This window comes from Bidens hawaiensis, unplaced genomic scaffold, assembly GCF_021521415.1.
Source record: "Bidens hawaiensis isolate Kalapana, Puna unplaced genomic scaffold, B.hawaiensis_p1.1 tig00015932_1, whole genome shotgun sequence".
NCBI classification, from domain to species: domain Eukaryota; kingdom Viridiplantae; phylum Streptophyta; class Magnoliopsida; order Asterales; family Asteraceae; genus Bidens; species Bidens hawaiensis.
The window spans coordinates 243,967-271,763 of NW_027492435.1; the positions used below are offsets into that span (position 1 = coordinate 243,967).

General features: G+C 39.1%; 1 protein-coding gene and 1 pseudogene across 1 annotated transcript; both read left to right on the top strand.

The window, feature by feature from the left end:
* Positions 1 to 18,028: 18,028 nt before the first annotated feature.
* Positions 18,029 to 19,635, top strand: LOC143550176 (uncharacterized). Its single transcript, XM_077040877.1, has 3 exons — positions 18,029 to 18,118; positions 18,527 to 18,745; positions 19,627 to 19,635. The coding sequence occupies exons 1-3, from the start codon at positions 18,029 to 18,031 to the stop codon at positions 19,633 to 19,635; spliced, it is 318 nt and encodes a 105-aa protein (XP_076896992.1).
* A 3,576-nt stretch (positions 19,636 to 23,211) lies between these two features.
* LOC143550177 (toll/interleukin-1 receptor-like protein pseudogene) lies at positions 23,212 to 23,745 on the top strand (annotated as a pseudogene).
* The last annotated feature ends 4,052 nt before the right edge of the window (positions 23,746 to 27,797 follow it).

Below are 27,797 nucleotides of genomic sequence, written 5' to 3' on the forward strand. Positions count from 1 at the left end.
TGCATATGATATTCAGTTCGAGCCAAGAACAGCCATCAAGTCACAAGCAGTCGCAGACTTTGTGGCTGATTTCAATAGCGACATGCTGAAAGAAGCTGACTTGGAGGTCCAACAACTAGAAGAGAGTAAGGATCCTTGGATACTCTTCACAGATGGTGCTTCCAATGTAAGAGGAACAAGATTAGGGATCCTACTGAAATCGCCACAGGGGACATATTACCCAGTCTATTGCCTGTGAGTTCCAAGCAACGAATAACGAGGCAGAGTATGAAGCTCTAATCGCAGGTTTGCAGTTAGCCAAAAGCATGAGGATCAGGTATCTTCAAATATATATAGATTCTTTGTTAATAGCTAATCACTTTAACGGTTCTTATACTGTAAAAGGTGAGAATATGGTCAAATATTTAGAAATTGTGAAGGAATTAGCGAAATCCTTCGAGTTATTTAGTATCATGCAGGTACGAAGAAAAGAAAATGCCGGGGCAGATGCCTTAGAAAACTTAGCATCATCATTAAAAATCCTGGATGATGTAAAGATACCTATCATTCATATACTCTCACCAGCAATAGGAGAACAAGAAGTTGGGGAGATAACAACTGACCAAATAATCGTACTTTGGGATCCATCATCTTCAAACAAACAAGGATCACGGATCTTCCTGATCAAAAAATACATTCAAGATGGAGAAATTCCAACCACGGAGAATCCGAAGTCTATCAAACTTAAGGTATCACAATACATTTTATTACATGATGTGATGTATAGGAAATCTCTTGCAGGTCCATACTTGAGGTGCATCGATGATCCTGAAATTCAAGAGGCGCTCAAATATTTTCACAAAGGTGATTGTGGTAATCACACTGGAGGTAGCGCTATGATTTCTAGGATTCTAAGAACAGGATACTTCTGGCCAACAATGAAGAGAGAGTCCATGGAATACTCAAAGAAATGTGATGCTTGCCAAAGGCATGGAAACATCTTACATCAACCAGCAGAACCTATGTATCATATATCCTCATCATGGCCATTCATGAAGTGGGGCATGGATATCATGGGTAAGCTACCTAAAGCGCCTGGAGGTAAAGTATTCATGCTTGCAATGACTGATTACTTTTCAAAGTGGATAGAAGCAAAAGCTTTTGTTCAAGTAAGCGAAAAAGAGGTGATATCTTTCATCAAAAGAAATATTATTACTAGATTTGGTATCCCTTCTTAAATTATTTGTGACTATGGTTCCCAGTTTATCGGTCGAAGAACTACTAACTTTTGTGACATTTGGGGCATCAAGATGATTACTTCCACACCGGTACATCCTCAAGCTAATGGTAAAGCGGAGTCTAGCAACAAGATAATAATAAACAACTTGAAGAAGAAATTAGGATCTAAGAAAGGAAAGTGGGCTGAAGAGCTACCTTATGTTCTTTGGGCTGACAGGACAACACCCAAGAATGCAACAGGCCAAATACCCTTCTTATTGGTGTTTGGATCAGAAGCAGTAATGCCTACTGAAATGGTGGTCCCTACAGCCAGAACAAGCATCCGTGATCCTGAGGCCAATGAAGAAATCCTTCTTGAAGACTTGGATACCGTTGAAGAACTTAAAGACCAAGCCAAGATCAGAATGGCAGCATATCGACAAAGGGTAGCTGGGGCATACAACAAAACTATAAGGATCAGAAGATTTCAATAAGGAGATCTGGTTCTGAGGAAAGCCTTCCAAAACACAACCAATCAGGCATATGGGAAACTAGCACCCAAGTGGGAAGGTCCTTATCTAATCGAGTCGGAAGCAGGGAAGGGGGCATATCATTTGCTCACCATGGAAGGCAACAGGTTACCAAGATCATGGAATGCTATCCATCTCAAGAAGTATTTTTTCTAGTCAGGATCTAGTATCTTTCGAAAATCAAGCATCCATCTAGGATCAAGGATCCTAAAATTGGTAATATCTATCTGATCACTTATTCATTTCATATTCTTGTTATTAATTTAAGGATAATGTATTCTTAACATTCATCTTTTCCAAGTTTTTTAAGTAACAATGCAGATTTCAATAAAAGGTTCAATGTCTAAGAGGTTGGCCACCTCTCCCTCACGCTTAAGGTACATTGCTATTTTCCTTGGCCTAGCCCATGATTGGATATGACCCCGATGGTCATATCATCCAAGGTTTAAAGGTTTTCACCTTTCTTATACATTAGAGTTTTTACACTCTCGCCTGGAGCGCACGCTATCCAACGTATAGTCCGGGGCAGCGGGACCAGTACATGCTTAGTGGCTGACAATTTTGTTGTCTTCGGCTATATGGAGGATCCTACGATTTATGGTTGACGTACCATACCACCGATTTATAAAGTTTTCATGTTATCTCAAGACAAAGGTTTCTAACATTTTCATGTTAGCTAAGGTTTTGGCGTTTTCACGTCACTCACGTTTGGGCTAAATCTGTCACACCCGGCCCTAAGCGGCGGAAACAGCCGGGCGCGCGCGAGTGGGGATTGATAGTCAAGCACGGGTCATTGCAAACATACAAGAAACATAAGATTTCCATTGCGCATGAAATGTCTAGTACAAAATACATTACATTGTTTAGAATTACATAAAAACATCCAAGTATGAAAATCATTGAAGATTTCCGCGCCATATCCCCTCGCACGGCGGGGACAACCGCGCGTGTGGAAGGGATAGAACTAAAATCTTCCAAAAAGCTAATTTTATAGATGTTCTGCGTGAAGTGCTCTATGTGTGACTCCTTGCGCTACCTAGCTATCTCCTGAAAGACACGTAAAAACATTTGAATCAGTATAAACTGAGTGAGTTCACAAGTTTCGGTGACTTGATAAATTGTATTGCAACATAATCTTTGATAAAGCCATATTGAAACATATTTCTGATAACATTAACATATGCTTGATAGAACCGTCCCGCGGGTCACGCGCAGACATTCCTGAAAACCGTGGCGCTGCCACTACAACAGTTTAGATATACCGTCCCGCGGGTCACGCGCGGACGTTGTGCCGGAAAACAAGGCGCTCGTCTTTGTAAGAGGTGCGACCTCTACGAGCGGGCTCAATCCCATAGTACTACCCCGTGACATACTAGGCACTCGTCTATGCAAGGGGTGCGACCCCTACGAGTGGGTTGATCAAACACAGTAGTCCCTACCCTTTGAGTTCCAATGGTAAAGTGATCACTTACTCGTATCTTGCGCACTCACATCGAAAACCAAGATAAACATAGATAACCGTTTGCATTGCTCGTAAATATACCATGATAAAACATAATTTAAACACGTGTCCCTCGCCCCGAAAACAGTTTTAAAAACAGTGAAAATAGTGAAAATAGGGGCTGTGAGACTCACCTGTGATTCTTGCTAAGTATGGTTTAGATTAAACGAGATTCGGGTTCCTTGGTGTTAGCCTTGAAATTGGGAGTCTAGTGATGGAAACGGAAATGGAAACGGATGCTTGGGAGAGAATTACAGATTTAAGAGAGTTTGGGGTGTGTTTGTGTGATGTTTTATTCAAGGATTGATACATATTTATAGGCAAATTTAAGGGAACACAATCCCTTGATTTAGGGGATTAAAATCTTATCATATCTAGGTGTAATGATGGCAAAGTATGGGATTTATTATTATTTATTCAGGGATGGGGGTGATAGCCCTAGGGAGTGGTTAGAAAGATTCTGATTGATTTTTGACAGGACATGCAGGACTGTGGTTGGTGGGAGTAGGTACGGCTGACAGCTGACATTTCGTGTTACAGTATACTTTTCCTGGTACTGTTGTCAGTGTGTAGTCAAAAGGTAAAAATATCTGAAACACGCTACTGGTCCCTTCTGGGCGGGGGAAATCCCCTTACATTTGAGAAATAGACTGTTTTGTGCGTGTAGCCTTGCGCGTATAGCCTTCTGCGTGTAGGCTGTTTCTTTGCTGCGGGTAGGTGCGTAACCTTCTCGCAGTCAGGGACGTTGAGTTTCATTTGTAGATTTTCCATGAGGTCTTGGTATTTCAACATAGTGATCAGTTATGTTGAAGTCAATTCCATCCTGGAGCTTCAGACAAACTATCTCTCAATGTTCCCGCCATGCGGGGAGGTTAGCCCCCTTTCCGCACGCGCATAAATGATTTGGGATGCACCCGCCTTAGCATCAGGGCGGTCAATCCATTAGACACGACATAAAGTTAAGTTACATGAAAACATAAAGCCAAAACACTCGCGCAGGGCGCATATAGCATGCACGCGCTGATTCTAACATGGCGCGCTCGCACAGGGCGCATATAACATGCACGCGCTGATTCTAACATGGCGCGCTCGCGCAGGGCGCATATAACATAATTACCTAATAATTAGGTTGATCACTTGGTTTATGGGATTGGGAAATTACCGGGTGTCACATTCTCCCCCTGATAGAAGAATTTCGTCCCGAAATTTTGGAGGCGTTGCCGACAGGAGCTATGCTTTGAAAGAGGTAAGGATACTTCTTGCGCATTTGGTCTTCTCTTTCCCAAGTGAATTCAGGCCCACGCCTTGAGTTCCATTGAACCTTCACTAACTTGATCCGGCTCCTTCGCAACTTTTGCTCTTTCCAATCGGTTACTGCTATAGGCTCTTCTACGAAGTGTAGTTGTTTGTCGATATGATTCTCGTCCATCGGTAAAATTAACGTTTCATAGGATAAGCACTTCTTGAGGTTGGATACATGAAACGTGTCATGAACTCCACTAAGTTCGGCGGGTAATTGGAGCTTATAAGCAACTGGACCGATCCTTTCCAGGATCTCAAATGGTCCGATGTATCGCGGATTCAACTTTCCTCGCTTGCCGAAACGGGGGACTCCTTTCCATGGAGAGACTTTCAAAAGCACTTTATCCCCCACTTGAAATTCCAATGGTTTTCTTCTCACATCAGCATAGCTTTTCTGTCTGTCGCGCGCTGCCTTAAGGCGATCCCGTATCTGGAAAATTTTGTCCGTTGTTTCTTGGATCAATTCTGGACCAGTCATTTGCTTGTCACCTACTTCAGCCCAACACAGCGGGGACCTACACTTGCGCCCATACAAGGCTTCAAACGGCGCAGCCTTGAGGCTTGTGTGATAACTGTTATTGTACGAAAATTCAACCAATGGGAGATGAGTATCCCAGCTACCTCCGAAATCGATTGCGCACGCGCGCAACATATCTTCTAATGTCTGAATTGTTCGCTCGCTTTGTCCATCCGTTTGGGGATGATAAGCCGTACTCATGTCAAGACGAGTACCTAAAGCCCTTTGTAACGATCTCCAAAATCTTGAGGTGAACCGACTATCTCTATCAGAAATGATGGACACCGGGACTCCATGTTTTGAAACTACTTCCCGAATATACAATCGGGCTAACTTTTCCATCTTATCGGTTTCCTTGATTGGTAGGAAGTGTGCTGACTTAGTTAGCCGGTCTACAATAACCCAAATCGTGTTGTAACCCCCGGGTGTCCTTGGCAGTTTGGTAATGAAGTCCATGGAGATTTGTTCCCATTTCCACATGGGGATTTCTGGCTGTTGAAGCAACCCCGACGGTTTCTGGTACTCAGCCTTCACCTTTGAACACGTCAGGCACTTACTGACATACGCCGCGATGGCGCTCTTAAGATTGGGCCACCAGTACAGTGCTTTAACATCTTGATACATCTTGTCTGCGCCAGGATGTACTGAATACCGCGTTTTGTGAGCTTCGTTTAACACTTGCTCGCGCAATCCTCCTTTGAGAGGGACCCATAAGCGGTTAGCAAAATATCGAGTGTCATTCTCTTTGAGTTCCAAATCCTTAACCATACCCCCAAGGGATTCGTTCTTGACAAACTCTGATTTCAAGGCTTCTTGTTGAGCTTCTCGGATGCGGGTAGTGAGATCTGCGCGAATGGTCAATCTTAGAGCCTTAACTCGTAGCGTCCTTGCTCGCTCTTTCCTACTTAGAGCGTCCGCTACCACATTCGCCTTTCCAGGATGATACTTTATTTCACAATCATAATCATTCAATAACTCAACCCATCTTCGTTGCCTCATGTTTAAATCCTTCTGATCAAATATGTGTTGAAGGCTCTTGTGATCCGTAAAAATCAAACACTTTGTACCATAAAGGTAATGGCGCCAAATCTTTAGCGCGAAAACAACTGCTCCAAGTTCCAGATCGTGCGTGGTATAGTTCCTTTCATTGGCCTTGAGCTGACGAGAGGCATACGCTATGACTTTGTTTCTCTGCATAATGACACATCCGAGTCCTTGATGTGATGCGTCGCAGTAGACGACGATGTCATCCGTCCCCTCGGGCAGAGACAAAATTGGCGCACTACATAACTTTTGCTTTAACATTTGAAACGCTGCTTCCTGGTTTTCGCCCCAATCAAACTTCTTATCTTTCTGGGTTAGCGCGGTCAGAGGTAAAGCTATCTTGGAGAAGTTCTCAATGAAGCGTCGATAGTAGCCAGCCAGTCCTAGGAATTGCCTCACCTCAGTTGGTGTTTTTGGCGCTTCCCAATTTTCGATGGCTTTGACCTTGGAGGGGTCGACGTGTATTCCTTTCTCGTTTACAACGTGACCGAGAAAGTGAACTTCTCTAAGCCAAAACTCACATTTAGAAAACTTTGCGTACAGCTTTTCTTTCTTCAGTAATTCCAAAATTAATCTCAGGTGTTGTTCATGCTCAGCCTTGGTTCGGGAGTAAATCAGAATATCATCTATAAACACAATCACAAACTTATCCAAGTATGGTTTGCACACACGGTTCATCAGATCCATGAATACAGCCGGCGCATTAGTTAGCCCGAAAGGCATCACTAAGAACTCATAATGGCCGTATCTAGTTCGGAAGGCTGTCTTCGGCACGTCTTCCTCATGGACCCTAAGTTGGTGGTATCCTGACCGTAGATCTATCTTCGAATAATAACTGGATCCCTGCAATTGATCAAATAAGTCATCAATCCTCGGTAAGGGGTACTGATTCTTGACTGTCAGCTTGTTCAGTTCTCTGTAGTCAATACACATTCTGAAGGAACCATCCTTCTTCTTTACAAAAAGCACTGGAGCTCCCCAAGGTGAAAAGCTTGGGCGTATGAAACCCTTATCCAATAGTTCCTGCAACTGATTGGATAGCTCTTGCATCTCAGATGGAGCTAGTCGATAGGGTGCTCGAGCTACTGGCGCAGCTCCTGGGACCAAGTCGATTCGAAACTCGACTTGTCGCGGCGGTGGTAATCCGGGCAAATCTTCAGGAAAAACTTCTGGGAATTCGCGCACCACTGGTAAGTCTTCAACCTTTCGCTCATCCCCTTTCTTCTCTACTACGTGCGCCAGGAAGGCGTAGCATCCTTTCCTCAGGCACTTGCGCGCCTTTAGGCACGAAATGAGTTTTGTCGCAACTCCTCTTCTTTCTCCTTGAATTACTAAGGTTTCTCCGCTCAACAGTGGGACCCGAACCTGCTTCTCATGGCAAATAACTTCCGCGTGGTTTTCGACTAACCAATCCATACCTACCACAATGTCAAAACTTCCCAAGTCTATTGGCAATAAGTTAATATTGAATCCGTGACCTCCTGTGACCAATACACATTGCTCAGTCCTCTCGTTCGCGCATATATGCCTACCATTGGCTAGTTCTATAGTATAAGGCGTATCTAGCCTACTGGTTGCTAGGCCTAGGGAGTTTTTAAACTCAGTGGATATAAAACTTAGGTCAGCGCCAGTATCGAATAAGACAGATGCAAAATGGTCGTTAAGTAGAAACGTACCGGTTACCACATTCGGTTCTTCTTTGGCTTCGCCCGCGCCGATCACAAAGGCTCTCCCGCGAGCTTGGTTTCTCTTCTGCGGGCAATCCCGACTGAAATGACCTGGCTTCCCGCATGCATAGCAGTTGTCGCTTCCCCCAGTTTCTTGGGTACGGCAATTCATCGTCTTGTGCCCTGGCTTGTTAAATTTGGCGCATACAAGGCTTGCGCATTCACCCTCGTGGTGGTACTTGCATCTGCTGCACCATGGGTGAGGCCCATTGTACACTTTTCGTGGTGGCTCCAAGGCTTGTATCGCGTAAGCCCTTGCGCTCTCCTATTTCTTGAATGGTGGCTGCTTGGAGTCGGACCCTCGGTGGTGAGAGTTCCATTTCCTCTTGGGGTCAGAGATTCGCTGCTCGTTCCCGCGCGAGGTCAACGTGCCCGCACGGACCGTATCTCTGGTAAGAGTGATGGCCCGCGCTACTGCCTCATCAAAGGTTGGAGGCGCTGCGGCATTGAGCGGAATTCTGATAACATGAGGTAACCCAAATATATACCTCTCTATCTTCTTTTCCTCCGTGTTTGCCATATCCGGCACCATCTGGCAAAGTTCATTGAATCGGTTGTTGTAGGCGTCGATATCAGTTCCTACCATGGTGTGGTTCCAAAATTCCTGCTGCAGACTCTGAATCTCGGCGCGAGAGCAGAACTTTTTCATCATCATCTCCTTCAGCTCCTCCCAGGTCTTGTGGAGAGCAACATCTCGCCCTAATGTTTTCATTTGAAGCTTCCACCAAGACGAGGCTGCTTCTTGAAACATGCAGGTCGCGTAGAGGACCTTTTGATTTTCACTACATCCGCTAATGGAGAGAACTGTCTCCATCTTATCGATCCAGTTGTAGAGCCCAATGGCCCCTTCGGTGCCCTTGAATGGCCAAGGCTTACAGGCCATGAACGTCTTATAGGAGCATCCTTTGTCCAAAGCTCCTGATTCGGGTTCTGGGGTTTCGGTCTCCTGACGACCCTGACTTGATTCGGCCTTGTTGGCCTCATGTGTCGCGATCGCCTGCGCGATTATTTCTGCGAGTTCCTCGGGTGTCATGGTAATTCCCTTGGCTCTGGTTGGAGGCATTCTCGCTTTTCTTAAAAAGAGAATAAAAATATATCAAACTTAGCGCATGTACTCTGAGCACATATTGTTCCCATCCTTAATGTTCACTAGACATTGTGTGACCCGTGTTCCTAAGTGTGCGTGTGGTTTCTTTTGAAATTATTTTCTTTGAAAAAAATATTTCATGCGATTCCCCTACGGTTATAGTCTAGGTTAAAACTTCTCTCCTAGTTCGCTATAACCAGAGCTCTGATACCAATCTGTCACACCCGGCCCTAAGCGGCGGAAACAGCCGGGCGCGCGCGAGTGGGGATTGATAGTCAAGCACGGGTCATTGCAAACATACAAGAAACATAAGATTTCCATTACGCATGAAATGTCTAGTACAAAATACATTACATTGTTTAGAATTACATAAAAACATCCAAGTATGAAAATCATTGAAGATTTCCGCGCCATATCCCCTCGCACGGCGGGGACAACCGCGCGTGTGGAAGGGATAGAACTAAAATCTTCCAAAAAGCTAATTTTATAGATGTTCTGCGTGAAGTGCTCTATGTGTGACTCCTTGCGCTACCTAGCTATCTCCTGAAAGACACGTAAAAACATTTGAATCAGTATAAACTGAGTGAGTTCACAAGTTTCGGTGACTTGATAAATTGTATTGCAACATAATCTTTGATAAAGCCATATTGAAACATATTTCTGATAACATTAACATATGCTTGATAGAACCGTCCCGCGGGTCACGCGCAGACATTCCTGAAAACCGTGGCGCTGCCACAACAACAATTTAGATATACCGTCCCGCGGGTCACGCGCGGACGTTGTGCCGGAAAACAAGGCGCTCGTCTTTGTAAGAGGTGCGACCTCTACGAGCGGGCTCAATCCCATAGTACTACCCCGTGACATACTAGGCACTCGTCTATGCAAGGGGTGCGACCCCTACGAGTGGGTTGATCAAACACAGTAGTCCCTACCCTTAGAGTTCCAATGGTAAAGTGATCACTTACTCGTATCTTGCGCACTCACATCGAAAACCAAGATAAACATAGATAACCGTTTGCATTGCTCGTAAATATATCATGATAAAACATAATTTAAACACGTGTCCCTCGCCCCGAAAACAGTTTTAAAAACAGTGAAAATAGTGAAAATAGGGGCTGTGAGACTCACCTGTGATTCTTGCTAAGTATGGTTTAGATTAAACGAGATTCGGGTTCCTTGGTGTTAGCCTTGAAATTGGGAGTCTAGTGATGGAAACGGAAATGGAAACGGATGCTTGGGAGAGAATTACAGATTTAAGAGAGTTTGGGGTGTGTTTGTGTGATGTTTTATTCAAGGATTGATACATATTTATAGGCAAATTTAAGGGAACACAATCCCTTGATTTAGGGGATTAAAATCTTATCATATCTAGGTGTAATGATGGCAAAGTATGGGATTTATTATTATTTATTCAGGGATGGGGGTGATAGCCCTAGGGAGTGGTTAGAAAGATTCTGATTGATTTTTGACAGGACATGCAGGACTGTGGTTGGTGGGAGTAGGTACGGCTGACAGCTGACATTTCGTGTTACAGTATACTTTTCCTGGTACTGTTGTTAGTGTGTAGTCAAAAGGTAAAAATATCTGAAACACGCTACTGGTCCCTTCTGGGCGGGGGAAATCCCCTTACATTTGAGAAATAGACTGTTTTGTGCGTGTAGCCTTGCGCGTATAGCCTTCTGCGTGTAGGCTGTTTCTTTGTTGCGGGTAGGTGCGTAACCTTCTCGCAGTCAGGGACGTTGAGTTTCATTTGTAGATTTTCCATGAGATCTTGGTATTTCAACGTAGTGATCAGTTATGTTGAAGTCAATTCCATCCTGGAGCTTCAGACAAACTATCTCTCAATGTTCCCGCCATGCGGGGAGGTTAGCCCCATTTCCGCACGCGCATAAATGATTTGGGATGCACCCGCCTTAGCATCAGGGCGGTCAATCCATTAGACACGACATAAAGTTAAGTTACATGAAAACATAAAGCCAAAACACTCGCGCAGGGCGCATATAGCATGCACGCGCTGATTCTAACATGGCGCGCTCGCGCAGGGCGCATATAACATGCACGCGCTGATTCTAACATGGCGCGCTCGCGCAGGGCGCATATAACATAATTACCTAATAATTAGGTTGATCACTTGGTTTATGGGATTGGGAAATTACCGGGTGTCACAAAATCCTTGTTTGGGCGAGTCCCCAGTTAACATCCGTATCCTTGGGCTAGTCCCCAGTTTAGGCTTGTCCCCAGTTTTTGGGCTTGTCCCTAGTTTAACACCAAATTACACGGGCTTGTCCCCAAATTACGCTGGCTTATCCCTAGTTGCACGGGCTTGTCCCTAGTTTATTTTATGGGCATGTCCCCAGTTTCTTGGGTTTAATCCCAGTTAATATCATAAGTTATTTGCATCAGGTATCCTAAGTTCAATTACAATGATTGCAAAAGGATCAATACTTATCGTAAATTAGGTCTAACCAGAACTAACGGTATGATTTCTGTTTTTCGGTTTACACTTATTTGATTTCAGTTTATATCTTCATAGATATAAGGATTCATTATTCTCAATCTATTTTTATAAGGATTTAAGATCCTGGTTTATTTTTGCAAGGATATTTTATCCTAAAAACTTTTTACTAAAGAATGTTATTTCTTAAAACTTTCAATGAAACTTAAGCTATATCAAACAAACTTACAAAATAACAAGTAACAAGCGAATAGTCAAAAGTTTTAGATTATTATTAAACATAAGTCACCTGGACTTATCCAAAATCCTTAACCCGGATTTCACCATACGAAAGATGGACCATCCACCCAAGTTAAACATGTGTTACTAGTTGTTCATGATTTGCAGGGAGAAAGATATACAACCGGAAGGGAAGTTCCCAAGGAAACTCCATTAATATATGACAATTATATCCGGCTTGTCAAATCTCATATGTTTTGGCAGGAAGTTTGAATTCAAAGGCAAAATGACAGCTGTGATCTTATCACAACCGCCATTTTGGGGGCAATTGTTAGTGCACAGAAATTTGACACTGTGGATACGTTATCCTGGCATAAGTTTCTGGATCAGTGATCCTAAGTCAGATCCCGTCAGAATCAAGGATCCACAGTACTTATTTACTAACGGTTGTTTCATATGTATAACATTATAATTGACATATGTAACGGCTAAGAGACCTGGTCTACCCCCTATTTCGCAACCTGAGTGATAGAGCACGTGGTCAAAGTAGTTGTTACATTTATATTGAAGACATGGCGGATTTTTAGGGATTATTAGTTAATAGTCTTTTTTATTTATAACTCCATTGAGTTATTATCTTTTATGTACAAATAGATGTTATGATCAGCTAGGAAAACACAACCCAATACACTCTGCTCTCTATGAACACAGCAATACACACACACACACTTAGAATTATTGTAAACACTGATCATTATCTCCAAACTTGTATCCTCATTTTTCATATTAATAAAGTGGTGATTGACGATTTGTCATCACCCAGGGTTTTTTGTGCCGGAGTTTATTATAATCACGTACCAATCCGACCAAAGATTACGTTGTTAATCTTTGACCGAAGCAATTCGACCAAAGATTACATTGTTAATTTTTGACTGAAGTAAGATTATCATAATCAAGGGTTTTTTCCCTCGTAATCACATCGCTGTGTTCATCAAGATTTCATTTATGCATTCACTGTTATTGTGTTAGCACTATACCTCACTTTTACGAATTTGGATACATTATCCTTGTGTGATTTTTGTCCAAAACAGTAGTGTGTTTTATGCGTGTATATTTTGAATGTAGTGTCTTATGTTCACGTGTTTTTAACAAAATTCGCTAAACCTATTTGAATATTGTGTACTATGGTTCAACAGATGAGAAAATATTAAACATAGTTGAAGTAAATTGAGAATGATTACATAAATTAGGAGTTTCCAAAGATACCCAGTTGACATCCTACATGTTTCCATAACTACTATGACGGAAATACCCTTTAACACACCCTTATAGACCTTTCAAATAAAACACTCCTCCAATTATCTCACATTTCCATCTTAACCATTGATTGACAAGATCCAACCATCCATATTTCTTCCTACACTTTTTAGACACTCTCATCTTTTTAGGACAACCCCTCCGTATATATATATATATATATATATATATATATATATATATATATATATATATATATATATATATATATATATATATATATATATATATATATATATATATATATTATACCCACCCACCCACCACAACCACCACCGACCTCCACCACCACCGACCTCCGCCACCACCACCCACTACCCACCACCACCACCCACCTCCACACATCCGCCACCACAAACCACCACACCTCCGCCACCGTCCACCACCATCATGACCACCTGAACCCACCAACACCTACTAATATTATATATATATATATATATAACGTACGATTAAAATTTAAAAGCACGCACCTTCTTTTAAAAGGGTCAAATAATTACCCTAACTCATCTACTTCCCAAAATTCAACCTCGTAAGTCAATATTCCTTAAAACTGTCGACGATTCGTTTCTACTTTGAAGCACAAGCAAAAGCACAAGCCCGGGTGGTTTAATTATTCTGGAACGGATCCAAAGTGAAGAACCCTAACTCATCTACTTCTGGAACGGGAACTAGGACGAAGCACAAGCACGATAGGTCTCAGAATAAAGATGGAACAGGTGTTAATTTATGATTTTTTTAGCGTTTTAGGTTTAATTAATATTAAAATGTAAGCATTTGGTTAAATATTCTTATGTATTAAAGCGTTTTATAAGCGTGTTGTTGTTGTAATATCTTTGTTTTTTTTAAATCTATGTTTAATATTAAAGCATGTTATAAGCGTATGCTAAGCGTGTTATGGCTTTTGTATGAGAATTTATCATTGTGATGTTTGATAAGAGTTTTTTGTTTTCTTGTGATTTGTGTTGTTATCCCCTACCCCATGTTTTATTGTATGTATGTGATTCAGTTTTCGAAAAAACAAGACTGATAAAAGGAAGACTAAAAAAGTTGCTTCGGTGGTGAAAACAAAACATGTTGTGGAAGCAGACTCTGATTCAGACTTTGACACAAAAATAGATAGGTTGTTGTCAAAGCGGAAAGAGGTGGAACACAACACCTCTGACCCGGTCATTCAACGTCCGAAAAAGAAATCCATTAAAGAAAAGAAGCCAGTTGAGAGGGGAAAATCTTTTGTTGAATTTGTAGATAAAAAATTGAAGAATAGGTGTGCACCTATTAATATTGTTGATGCAGTGAAGGCAATGACCACTTCCCAAAAACCTTGTGTAGAAGAAATGGGTTTCGGGTCAATGTTAACACTTCAAGTAACCCAAACTCTAACAACTTTGGGATATTGGTTGCTCATGAACTATAGTAACCGTTTAAATGAATTGAATATTGGGAGCGGTGTTATTAAGATAACACCACAAAAAGTACATGAAGTGTTGGGGATACCAATGGGTAAGATTCCTGTTTTAGACAAGAGTAGATCAAGATTGGGGGAAGATGTTACTACAGATTTGTTCAAAAATCAATTCCCGGCAAATTCAAGAATACGTATAAAGCATGTGAAAGACAAATTGGCCGTAGATCAAGAAGTTGGTGAACTGTTTAAGATTAATTTCCATGTGTTTTTCAACACCTGTATAGGATTTGTGACAAAATCAACAACAGTCAATCAATGATTCATCGGCACAATTGATAAAACCTTGGATATTCCAAATATGGACTGGTGCAACTATGTTATTGAAAACTTGAAAATGAACAAGGAAGAATGGAGATATATCAACAGTCAATACAACGGTCTGATCACCTTCCTTGTGATGCTTTACACGCATGAATACCAGAAAAAATATGGTCCATTTGGGACTCCCGTCACAACGCCTGCAGTCAACTACATAACAACAACTACTCTTAATAATATGGAAAAATACTTGGAGAATAATGGTCCTCCCTTAGAAGAAGATGTTACTGTTGCTGTGACATTTAGTGTTGATGGTAAGGGGATTGATGCGGCTGCTGCTACTCCTGCTGCTGTGACTGTTAGTGCTGCAGGGAAGGACTTGATGAGACTGCTGATGCTGCTGTTGCTGTCGCTGATACTGCTTCTGTGACAATTCATGTTGCCAGGAAGAGACTTGATGAGACTGCTACTGCTACTACTGCTGTGACAGTTAGTGATGCTGGTAAGCCTGGAGTTGAATAAAACACGGCAGCTGAGGAGAAACAAGAACATGGTGAGAAACTCTATCTGCATTTTATGTAATACAACGTTTAAATAACAACATTATATTTAATTAAAAACAGATGGTCAAAGTGCATCTGAAACAGATAATGCCGATCAAATAGCTGAACAAGATTTGGATGATTATGTAAGCGATTATTCACCTTTAATTTTGCAAATTCCTATCGTGCTTGTTGACTATTATTTAACTCCATTACAACTAGCTGAGATAAATTAAAATTTTTTTTGAAATAACAATAACTATATTTTCTTTTTACAGTCTTTGAATAAGGTAATGGATAAAAAGTTGAAGAAATTTAATAAAATTTTCTCATGATCAATGGGTTGGTCCGTCAAGGAAAGGATAAACATCCAACAAATCACAATATCTTTGTTAGATGTTGTGAATGGGAAAACAGATTCATTAATAACGTGGTCCCTAAAACACCAGATTCAGATGTTGGTGTTGGTGGTCCAATGGATGCTCTAAAAGGTATTTGGGCTAAATTAATTATTAGTATAATTAAAATGCTCATAAAACGCTTATGTTGTTGTTTTAAACTTATTACATCTGTGTGATGTAGTTGATTTAGATGTTGGTGTTGGTGGTCCAGTGGCTGCTAAAAAGGTACATGTACGAGCTTAATTATGTATCAGCTTAATTATAATCACAGTTGAACATATTACATCTTTGGTTGTTGTAAAAAATGATGCAGGTGATGCAGGTCAAGAAAACAATGTCTCTTGCGCAGATATTGATAAAGTTATTAATACAGTGGTTGAGTGGGCAAAATAGGGTATTTAATTATAAATAAAAACCAAAAGGGGTTGAAGGTATTTAATTATAGTTACAATTATTTTCAGTCAAATTTAAAATGAGTTGTTTTATGTTTAACAGTTGACACCGGATTGTCAACAATTAAATCTCCATATCTTCTGAGAGAGGTTGACGTATCCGCTAGTGTCACAGAATATGAAGAAATAATTTCAGAGTATATATTTTCTTGTCTTGAAGACCTTTGGGAGGTGGTCTACAAGTCCACTCACACAGAATCGTTCAAGGTGATCTTTGAAAACTACTGTCCGGGCATCCACCAATGCAATGGATGCATTCATTTAACTAATGAACTATGAAGAAAAGAAAAAATCTGCAGCATCACCATTCAGATTCTTTGCTTCAAGCACTGTGTTGGTACAAATTAATCTATTTTGTTTGTACTATTAGAAAACGCTCAATAAACGCTTTAATCATCTGCATTTTAATTATTATACAGACAAGTGACCAATTATGTTGAGTCAAGGGGTTACACAGACAAAGAAAGACTAGATGTGTTTTTAGAAAACATAGAAAAACAAATGGCAATTTTTGGAATTCTATCACTCAAGGAGGTTGCTATAGTTCTCGTGCCAATTCTACAACACGGTCATTTGTTTGTGGTTACCTTCAATCTTCGAACTTCGGATATCCGAATAAAAAATAAATAAAAAAAAAACCTTGTTTTCCTAATAAAAACCATACATCATCCTAAGAATTCAAGTATCCATATCAAACATACAACAACCAAATAACAAGTTTCTAAATTCAACAAACCAAACATACAACCAAATAATAATTTTCTAAATCCAACAAACCAAACATTAAACAACCAAATAACACAATTCATTGTTCAGAATAAAGTGAAACACAACACATTTCAACTCAAACATCACTTCATTGTTCAAAATAGATGGCGACGATGGACCTGTAACGGTGGCTGACTAAAAGATGGTGGATGGCGACGGGTGGTTGAATGGACGATGCTGGACGGCGACGGGACTGGTGGTGCTGGATGGCGACGGGACGGGTGGTGCTGGATGGCGACAGGACTGGTGCTGGATGGCTACGGGAGGTTGTGATGGATGGAGACGGTTGCCGCCCTGACTGCGGCGGCGTTAGTGACCGGCGACGGGAAGAGTTTTAGTGAGAGAGAGGCACCAAGATCCGGTTGTAGTGAGAGAAGGAGGCAAGTGTTAAATGTTACGTGATATTGGATCTAGGGTTTCTTATTGTATATAATATAAAATAAATTTAAAAATATTAAAATTAAAATACCGGATAATTTGGGTATCCGAAAAATCTGAAAACTGCTATCCGAATCTGAATCCAAAATTTCGGATATCATCCATATCCGAACAATCCGACTATCCATATCCGAACAATCCGAAAATTCGGATATCCGAAAATTTGGATATCCGAACAGGATATCCGAATTTTCGGATTGTTCGGATAAGGATAGTCGGGTAATTCGGATACGTATTCGAATTCGGATAGTTTTGAACAGTCCTACCCATGGGTATGAACCTAGTTTTGGTTCCTCAACAAAAAAAAATTGGTTCACACCCAACCAGGAACTGAACCCGGTCCTTCTCGGCCTACGGCATGCAGGTATGAAATAGCTTTCGGTTCCTCTGAAAAATCATACCGGACCTATTGTAAGCGATTCCACCTATACCCAGTCAAAACACAAAACACTAACTCGGCCCGCCCAAAACTGGATAAAAACCTGGCAAGCTAGTCAAATATTTGTCAATACCATAAATCGGTTTTACATGGCCTGGTTATTGACTTTTCTTGACTATATCTGAAACTGGTTCCTATCCGATTTTAGTTATTGAAACTAGTTGATTTGCCCACCGACTTTTCTATATGCTAAAGGTTTGATAGCACAGTCCAAATCTTATTGTGTCGTTGGGCCAATCGTAATTCGTATGTCGGTAAAAACCTATATATATTTGTTTTATTCCTTTCACTTCATCTAAGGTTTCAACTTTCAAGTAAAATCAATCGTGATATCAATTTTCCACTCTATCTCACTTTGAACAAATGGCAATCGACACTCAAAAACCCAGATGGGTTGAACTCGAAGAAGACGATGACAGCAATGATTACGATTTCATGTTGCCGCCAAATCAGGTAATTTTTCGTCCCCTAAAACCCAAATCTTTGTTCGTTTAGGACCTTTTCTTTGTGTTATTCTTTTATCAGTCACTTTATTATAACCGTTTAACAATAATTCTTTTATTAAATAAAAAAAATAAACATGTAACCGTTCGACCCTAAAACCCAAACTTTTGTTTTGATTATGATCGGTTTTGCCATCCATTATTGTTACGCACAGCTTGTTGCCCATTTACCATTTACTTTATTATAATTTATAATACAAACCTTTGTTTTTATTAGGACCGGGTATTTGTTGCCCGTTAAACGGTAAGTATAATCTTAACCTTTGTTTTTGTTAGGACCCTTTTTGTTACCCGTTTACTTGTCACTTTATTATAATCCTAAAAAAATGAACGTGTGATTGGGCTCGATGAACACAAGGAGAAGAAGGTGATTGAGTACAAGTTTAATGAAGATGGTGATCGGGTTAAGATAACTACTAGGTTTGGTGTTCGTAAGTTTGTGAATGTGCGGGTTAGTAAGCGAGCGGTGGAGAGGCGGTCATGGCTTAAGTTTGGGGATGCTGTTCAGGAGGATGTTGGTGTGAGGTTAACTATGGTTTCTAATGAGGATATTTTTTTAAGAGGCCTAGGGCTCAAGGTAAATTGTTGTTATTATTATTATTATTATTTGTTGTTGTTATTATTATTGAAAGTAGAGTTTCTCATCGGTTTAGTTGTAACGTTATCCGTTATAGTTTAACTAGCAATGACTAGTTGAACCACCACGTCACTGCCACATAGGCAGTGGGACTTTAACTAGCCCGTCCTTTACTTGCACTTTGTGGGTTAACTAGGTCTTTAACAAAAGAAAAAAACATAAAGATATGACTGGTTGTTAATGGGATGGACACCACCTTTTGAACCCTTTGGGCCCTAACACAATAACTGAAGGGGTCCCCCTCTTGGCTCCATCTTGCTTTCCTTGGGACATTTTGGCGCTGTTGTCGGTGGTGAAATGGCCAAAATGGCGCCTAGGAGTGATGAGACCACCATAACAACAAGCCTAAGAATTGTGTTTGGTAAAATTGAATTTGGGACTGTTTGGCATTAAGATTTGAATATGATTATGTGGTGTGGAATAATTGAAAATAAATAATTAGCTGTAAGAAAACAGGATGTAGGATACATATTTGAATGCGTTTATGCTATGATCTAGCGTAACAGTTTTCGAATTTATTCAAAATAAGTGAATTATGAAGTGCTATATGATTACGGATGTGGATACTATTTTAAGTCCAATCAGATTCAACATAATTTATTTAACATGCTTGATAAATATACAATTTTGATCTTACTTGTGAACTTTTAGAAGTTACGGTTTATAAGATAAGAGTTGCTGGCAATTTCTAATCAAAGCCTTGAAGTGCAATGAAAGTAACTTGGCAAGCAAGGCACAAGTTACATATGGATCCTAATACTTCCTAATACATGTTGGTTTAGGTTGTTATGTTTATTTTAATTAATTTACCTTTTGTTTAGGAATCCTAGTTAGACTCAAACGTGTCTAGGTTTGGTCTATATAAACCGTGTAGTGTTTCATTATTGTAATTAAGTTTTGAGTGAGTTTCTTAATACAATATCGTTCACTTTTTAAACCACGAGGACTTAAGCGGTTCATATTTTGTTCATGGACTAAAAGTGACCCCGCTTTAAAACCACGGGACTCAAACAGTAATTTTCTATTTCTAAAATTTTGATAGAATGCTTAACGCCCATCCATTTTAATGGCAATAATGTAATGATTTAGTAGTAATTTTTGAATGTTACAAAAAGCGTAATATGACCATAACATGTATCATCCCTCTAATTGTTTTTAGAACAACTCACAAAGTATCAACACTACTTTATAAATTAAATACTTTTTTAACAACGGACTTTAATTCTCACCATTTAAAAAACAAACGGTATTTAATAATTTGGTATTGATAGGCCATGTTGGGAATTTCGATTCAAGGGCGTTACTTGGCGTGCAAGGTTAAGTAACGAGATTTAAGGAGGGGATAGTTATAAACAATTAAATTAAATGTGCTTAGATTTAATTGTTAGTATAATTATTATGTCATATTATTTAGCAATCCTAGTTGTAGCCTAAACGTGATAGGTTAGATTATAAATACCCGTGCTTTGGGGTTTAGAGATGGTAATTTGGGTAATTGAGTTTTGTGAAGTTTCTCAATAATAATATTCGTGTTTGGGTGTTAGCCAAATTAACGAGTCTGAGTTCGTGCTCAATACCTGGTACCAATTCCATTAATTGGTATCAGAGCGTTGTTAATCGACATCTGGAACCGACGTGAAGTCGGACCTGTGGTCGGAATAGCCTATGACGTGAGGGAACTCCCACCGGTAGCGTTCAAAACCTGCAATCGGAACCGACCTGCGACGTGAGGGAGTTCCGACTGGTGAGTACCGGCACACAGCAACCATGAATCTGAAACCGGTGGATTTAGAGACCGCGACCTAAGTTTCTAAATTAGAATATCAAGTTATGGGATCTATGCTGTGACCTACGACATGAGGAAGCAGCAATAATCAAAAGAGTTCTGCCATATCAATTAAATTTGCAAATAAAAGGGGGGCGCGCCTTATTGATGCCAACTCTTTAATTGGTATTGTTTGTTTGTTGAAGACAGTAACTGTGAAACACAAAAAAGGAACCCAACAATCTTGAATTGATTATAATATTAAATTGAATTCACCATTTTTTTGAGTATGTGAACGTGAAGGCTAACAATAAAAGGGTGATTTCAATTGCAATTATAATTGAAAAAGAAATTGTTGTGTGTCTTTGAAACCAAAAGACGTGTTCGGGTCAGATTTGGAACTGGTTTAATCGTGTAGGTTGGAAAAATTGAACCAGTTACATCAAAGGATTTTTCAAAAACTTATAGTCGTAGAACCAAGATGGGTGACGCGAACCAACGGGAAAAGAGATGATCTCCAGGTCGTTTCAGTGTTCGCGTTTGACGAAAACGAACTACACGATTTGGAGTATGCATATGGAGGTTATTTTTGGGATTCATGGAGTTTGGGATGTGATTAACATCGCGAAAGCGCTTCTGTTTCAGTCGATTCCCGATGTACAAATACTTCAAATCGGTAATTTTAAATTGGCAAAAGAGATGTGGGATGCCATAATGTCAAGAAATATGGGCGCGGAACGTGTGAAGGATACTAGACTTCATACGTTAATACATGAATTTGACGGTATGATGATGAAAGAAACCTAAATCATTGACGAGTACGCCTCGAGAATAACTGCGATCTCTTCAAAAGCAGCCACACTTGGACAACCGTATGAAGAAAGGAAGCTAGTCCAGAAATTCTTCACAAGCCTGCCGAGCCGGTTTATCCAAGTTATAGCATCCCTCGAGCAAGTGTTAGACCTTAAAACAGTCGGTTTTGAGGATGTTGTCGGGAGATTAAAGACTTATGAGGAGCGTATCAAAGGAAACGTGTTGCGTTCTGAAGAAGGTAAACTTTTGTTTAATAATTCTGAATCCTCTTCGAGTTCGAATCAGTTTTCACGCGAATCGAGTAGGGGGCGCGGGAAATGTTCGAATCGAGGACGTGGGAGTCAGAACCGTGGTTCACAAGGAGGGTCCAACGAAGGGGATAAACGAAAGGGTAAAAAGGATTACTCGGAAGTTCAATGCTTTCGTTGTAATGAATTTGCTCACTTCGTTTCGAGGTGTCCGGTACGAAGGAAAGAAAGATAAGCACATTTGGCCGAAGCAAAAGAAAAAGACTCGCCCCTCTATATGGTGCAGTGCGTTCAAGAAAAAGTGTACTTGAATGAACAGAAGGTTATACCAAAAGATTACGAGGGTGCTTCGAACGAACAAGACTTATGGTATTTGGATAACGGTGCGAGCAACCATATGGCGGGTAATTTATCTTTTTTCTCTGAGCTAAATTAGCGTGTTGGTGGCAAAGTTAAATTCGGAGATGGGCCTTATGTTGATATTTGCGGGAAAGGGTCGATATTGCTAGTCGGTAAAACGGGGGAACAATAATTATTGACCGACATTTATTATATTCCTAGTTTACAAAGTAATATTATTAGTTTTGGGCAAGCAACGGAAAGTGGTTGTGATATTCCTAGTTTACAATTATTGACCGACATTTATTATATTCCTAGTTTACAAAGTAATATTATTAATGTATGATGATCAAGGAAAATTGTTGATGCGGGTTACTCGGTCCAAGAATCGTCTTTATACGATTAAATTAAAGACGGGGAACCCGTGTGTTTACAAGCCCGGATTGATAACAAGAATTGGCTTTGGCACGCGAGACTATGACACCTAAATTTCGAGTCTATGAAACAAATGGTGAAAAATAATATGGTCGTTGGAATGCCAAAAGTTGATTAAGAAAATCAAATTTGTGACTCGTGCTTAGTCGGGAAGCAAACGAGGAAACCGTTTCCGAAGTCGGCGACTTTCAGAGCAACCTTAGCGTTGGAACTAATCCATGGAGATTTATGCGGGCCCATTACTCCTAGTACCATAGTCGAAAATAGGTACGTGCTCTTCTTGATAGATGATTTTTCACGTTTCATGTGGACATTTTTGTTGAAGGAAAAAAGTGAAGCGTTTGATACCTTCAAGCGATTTAAAGTCATGGTGGAAGCGGAAAATAGTGAGAAAATCAAGACGTTTTGAACCGATCGAGGAGGAGAATTTACTTCTCGTGATTTCAATCGGTTCTCTGAAAACGAGGGGTTTATTCGGCATTTAACCTCTCCATATACACCTCAACAAAACGGTGTTGTCGAGAGGCGGAACCGCACGATATTGGATATGGCTCGGAGCATATTAAAAGCGACATTGTAAATTTAATAGGAAAAAATGCCTGCCGTTAACCATAGACAAAGTTATTGTTTTTTCCGTCATTTGTAGGTCTTAAGGTTATCTTTTAGTATATACAATTTTCCAACCGAAGCTTATTGTTTTTACCGTTTTGGCAAATAAATTCAATGATACCTACAAACTATAAACTAAGCCCTTCCGTCCCTTCACCTGCAAGCTTGAATTCTGGCATATCTAATTACAATTTACAATGGCATCAACTTCCTCTTTTAATGATCTTGTGGCTTCTCCTTGTGATAAAGCTTATAGTTATGATGTCTTTCTAAGTTTTAGAGGCGAAGATACACGACACTCTTTTACAGATCATCTATATCATAAATTGATTCAGGCAGGAATCTCTACTTCTAGAGATCATGAAGAAATGAACAGAGGTAAACAACTAAAACCTGAAATTGAGAGAGCAATAAAAGAGTCCAGGACTTCAATAGTTGTGTTGTCAGAGAATTATGCAACTTCTACTTGGTGCCTTGACGAGCTTCTTCTCATCCTTGAGCAACCGAGTGAATGCAATCATTTTGTTCTACCTGTTTTTTATCACGTTGAGCCCGCAGATGTTAGGAAACTAAAAAAAAAGTTCGCTATCAAAGTCAAGACATTTTCAAGGTGGACACGTCACAACGTGAACCTGTGGAAGACTGCTCTTATGAAAGTTGCTGATTTGGCCGGTTTGGAGGTTTCCGGGTTTGGTTCTTTGCTTCTACTTCTAATTCAAAGTTTATTTTGAATTAATTATACTTAAAAATGCCTTTGTAGTAAAATGTTCAAATCTTCTATAGTATTGTACTTTCTCATTGTATATATATTTATGGTTTTTATTTAAAATATCAAAGTATCTCTAAATTGCATTTGTTCTTGCAGGCCTGAAGCAAGCTTTTTGAAGGAAATTGTTGATACAATTTACAATAATTTAGATCGCAAAGAAGTTCACCTTCTACTCAATATAACAGGAATGACCACTCGCTATAAAAAGATCAATTCATGGTTACATCGACCCAATCTTCAGTTTTTAGCAATTTATGGTATGGGTGGAAGTGGCAAAACAACACTAGCCAAACACATATATAATTCAAATAGGAAATCTTTTGAATTTGTGAGTTTTGTTGAAGACATTGATAGAAGATGTAATGAACCCAATGGTTTACTTAAAATACAAGAACAACTTCTTAAAGACATGGGGGGGGGGGAAGAGAAACATACCTGCTGTTTCTCGAGGTACGTGTATGATTGAGGAGGCTTTGAAAACAAAAAGGGCTCTCATTGTTCTTGATGACATTGTTGAACATAGTAAGTTAGTTGCTTTACTTGGAACTTATGAGATTAATTATCAAAGCAAGATTATAATTACAACCAGGGAAAACACAAATAATTGGTTTAACCTGTCAAGGAGGTGTCAAAAGTATGAAATGGAATTACTGAACGGCGATGAGTCGTCACAACTTTTATGTCATCATGCATTTGGATCCAAAACTCTCAAGATGGGTTTTGAGGAGCTTGTACACTTTAACCACTAAAAAAATGTTAACTGCCTTGCTAATATGGGCTTTTCTGTTTATGATAAACAAGGTTGCTTGAGGGGAAAATAACTGAGATGTCCAAATCATCTCTTGGTGATAAAACTATGGCGTTCACACCAAGGTTGCTTGAGGGGAAAACAACTGACGAGGCAACGAAGGTAACTGAATATTAGTTTTGGTGGATAAATGAATGTGCTTAATGTTCGTTTTAGTAGAAAATTAAGTCACGGCTCTCAACTCAGGAAATTTATGACAAGTGTAAATATAATCTAAACTATTGTAATTTGGTTTAACCTTTTTTGTACATGATGTTAATTTGGTTTAACCGGTGAAAATATTAACAAACTAAGCTTTTTTCTAATATGAGATTTGTGTTTATGATAAAACAAACAGGAGGACAGTTACAAAATTTCAAAGATGTCCAAACCATCTTTTCGTTTTAAACCCTTTGGAGGTTCACATCAAGCTTGTCTGAGGGCGAAATAACTAATGAGGCAATGGTGGTAACCGAATATTAATTTTTGCGGATAAATGAACGGATGTTTATAAGGGTAGAAAATTAAGTCACGGCCATCAACTCAGGAAATTCATGACATAAAGTGGCGGAGCCACCCTATAACCACCGGGTTCGGCCGAACCCGGTTCTTTTTCGGTTTTATATATAACCTATAGTGTTGAATTAACGAGCGAACTTATTTTTTTGTCGACGAGTGAACCCATTATCGTTTTAAAAAAGTATATTTGAACCCATTGATTATTGATTATATAAAAAGTTTAGTTAATAAACAGAAAAAAACATCGGTCATCAACACAGTAACCGATCATCTTTTTTCCTTCGTCGTTCGCCTCAAGGTTTCAACTATCACCAACAACCAATACATGTTGGTCTACCGTTTGAGAAGTGTTTTTCTTCAATGAAGCGTGTTAAGTCGGATTTGTATAATCATTTGGATGACGATTAGATGAATGATGTTTGTTTTTGTTGCATTGAAAATGAGTTCTTTTCTCAAAGTCGCAATTGAAGATATTTTTCAAAACATGAAAACACACAAAGAAAAATTATAATATGCAATATTTTAATATTTAATGACTTTGTATTTTATTGAATGTTAACGATATATTTTGTTATGATAGTGATATTGCTTTTTATTTATTCAACCGAATGATCAATCCAACCTGATCTGATCCATTCGGGCGCGAAAACTTTGACATTGGAAAAAAATCAAGCATCGAAAATTCCGAACCCATATGAAAAAGTTTCTGGCTCCGTCACCGGACATAAGTGTAAATATAAACTAAACTATTGTAATCTGGTTTAACCTTTTGGTACATGCTGTAAATTTGGTTTAACCGATGAAAATACTTTTTTTCTAATATGGGATTTGTGTTTATGATATAACCAAATACTAATTTTACTGGATAGTCACAAAATTTCAAAGATGTCCAGACCATATTTTCGTTTTAAACCTTTGACGTTCACACCAAGCTTGTCTGAGGGCGAAATAACTGATGAGGCAATGGAGGTAACCGAATAATAATTTTACTGGATAATTGAATGTGCTTAATGTTCGTTGTAGTAGAAAACTAAGTCTCTGCCCACAACTCAGGAAATTTACGACAGCGATGAGACCTTTTATGATTGCATATCTTCTTTTGATGAAATCACGATTACAGAATCTGATTCTTACTCAGATGGAAGGTATCATCTAGTTTCCTTTTCCCCGATTTCATTATTTATCCTGTTCTATTGCAACATTTCAAGTTCCAACACGTACAACACATTTGCTCTTTTATCGTTACAACATATGAATCAATGTTTACAACTTATTATTGGAACACCCCCATCAAGAAATTGGAATTAAACAAGACTTTATAATTAATAAGAGTTAGCTAGGGTGTTAGCATATAAATACTATCAGATTGTACGGAGTATTATTTAGCATTGGAAAAAGTTAAAAATACAAATGAAACAAAAAAAAAATGTGTGAAATGATTTATGCCTAAAAAAAACTTCTAAAAATGCAATAAAGTAAAATGTTTCCACGTCGTCCTCGTTTAAAATAACAAAAAAAAGACACAATATTTAAGGAAAAAAATACACAATGTCGGAGAAAAAAGACATAATAACAAAAATAAACAAAAAACACAATAATAAATATAAAAAGACACAATAGATCGTAAAATATAACATAACGCCGAACAAAATATAATACAATGTTGATTAATGTAACAGAACGTACGAAAAAACATAAAGGAAAAGTGACACAACCAACGATGAAAATAAACAAAAAACATAATGATAAATTAAAACGACACAAATAATATTTTTTTCTCAACATTGCGTTTTTTTAACAAAAAAAACATTTTGATTTTTTTTACTTTTTTCGTTTTTTATGTATATTGAGTTTCGATTTTATTATTTTTTGAGTGGTTTTTATGGGTGCAGCTAAACGTACTCTCTTGTTTAATTTTACTAAACATCCTCCTCCCTTCAAGTATATAAGAAAAACAATTCAAACCTCTTATTTTCCATTTTACAATTTGTATTCCATATTATTTGTTGATCTTAAATTATATACATATGATATATCATTTACAAAATAAACTCGAAACCGTAAACCCTATATCCGAAGCCCTAAACCTGAAATCATAATAAGAAAACACAGCTTGTAAGATAATCTGAAATCCTTAATTTTGTTCTAATTTGTTAATTATATGACTTCGAGGGTTAATATGAAAGTTGGTTTTTTCGCGCGCGCTGGGGGTTGCGGTTATGACAAGCAACATGGGGTACATTTAGCCTGACCATATTTTACCACAGATTATTCTTATCATTCTTATTTTTATACTCTTTTGTAGAATAACGTGACCTTTTATCATTGACCTTTGTTTGAGAGGTTATGTTGTAACATCGCATTGATTCGTGAAGATTGTGAATCGCACAAATAAGTACAATTCTTTATCACATGATACCAAATCAGGTCTAAGGCTATTTGATCTCTCTTTGAAAATCTGATATATGAGTCAAATGATCCTTTTACCTCATTTCAATGCATAATTACTCTTACCGTCTTACGCAAACTAAGACTCCCTGTTTTACACCAATTTTTATTCTGTTGCATTACAAAGAACTAGTTTTGATGATATAACGTTGAAGGAATCTGATTCTTACTCACCTGGAAGGTATCACTCAATTTCATTTTCCCTGATTTCATGATTTGTTGGTAGAGGAATCTGATAATTTCTTACATGTTGTCTTCCA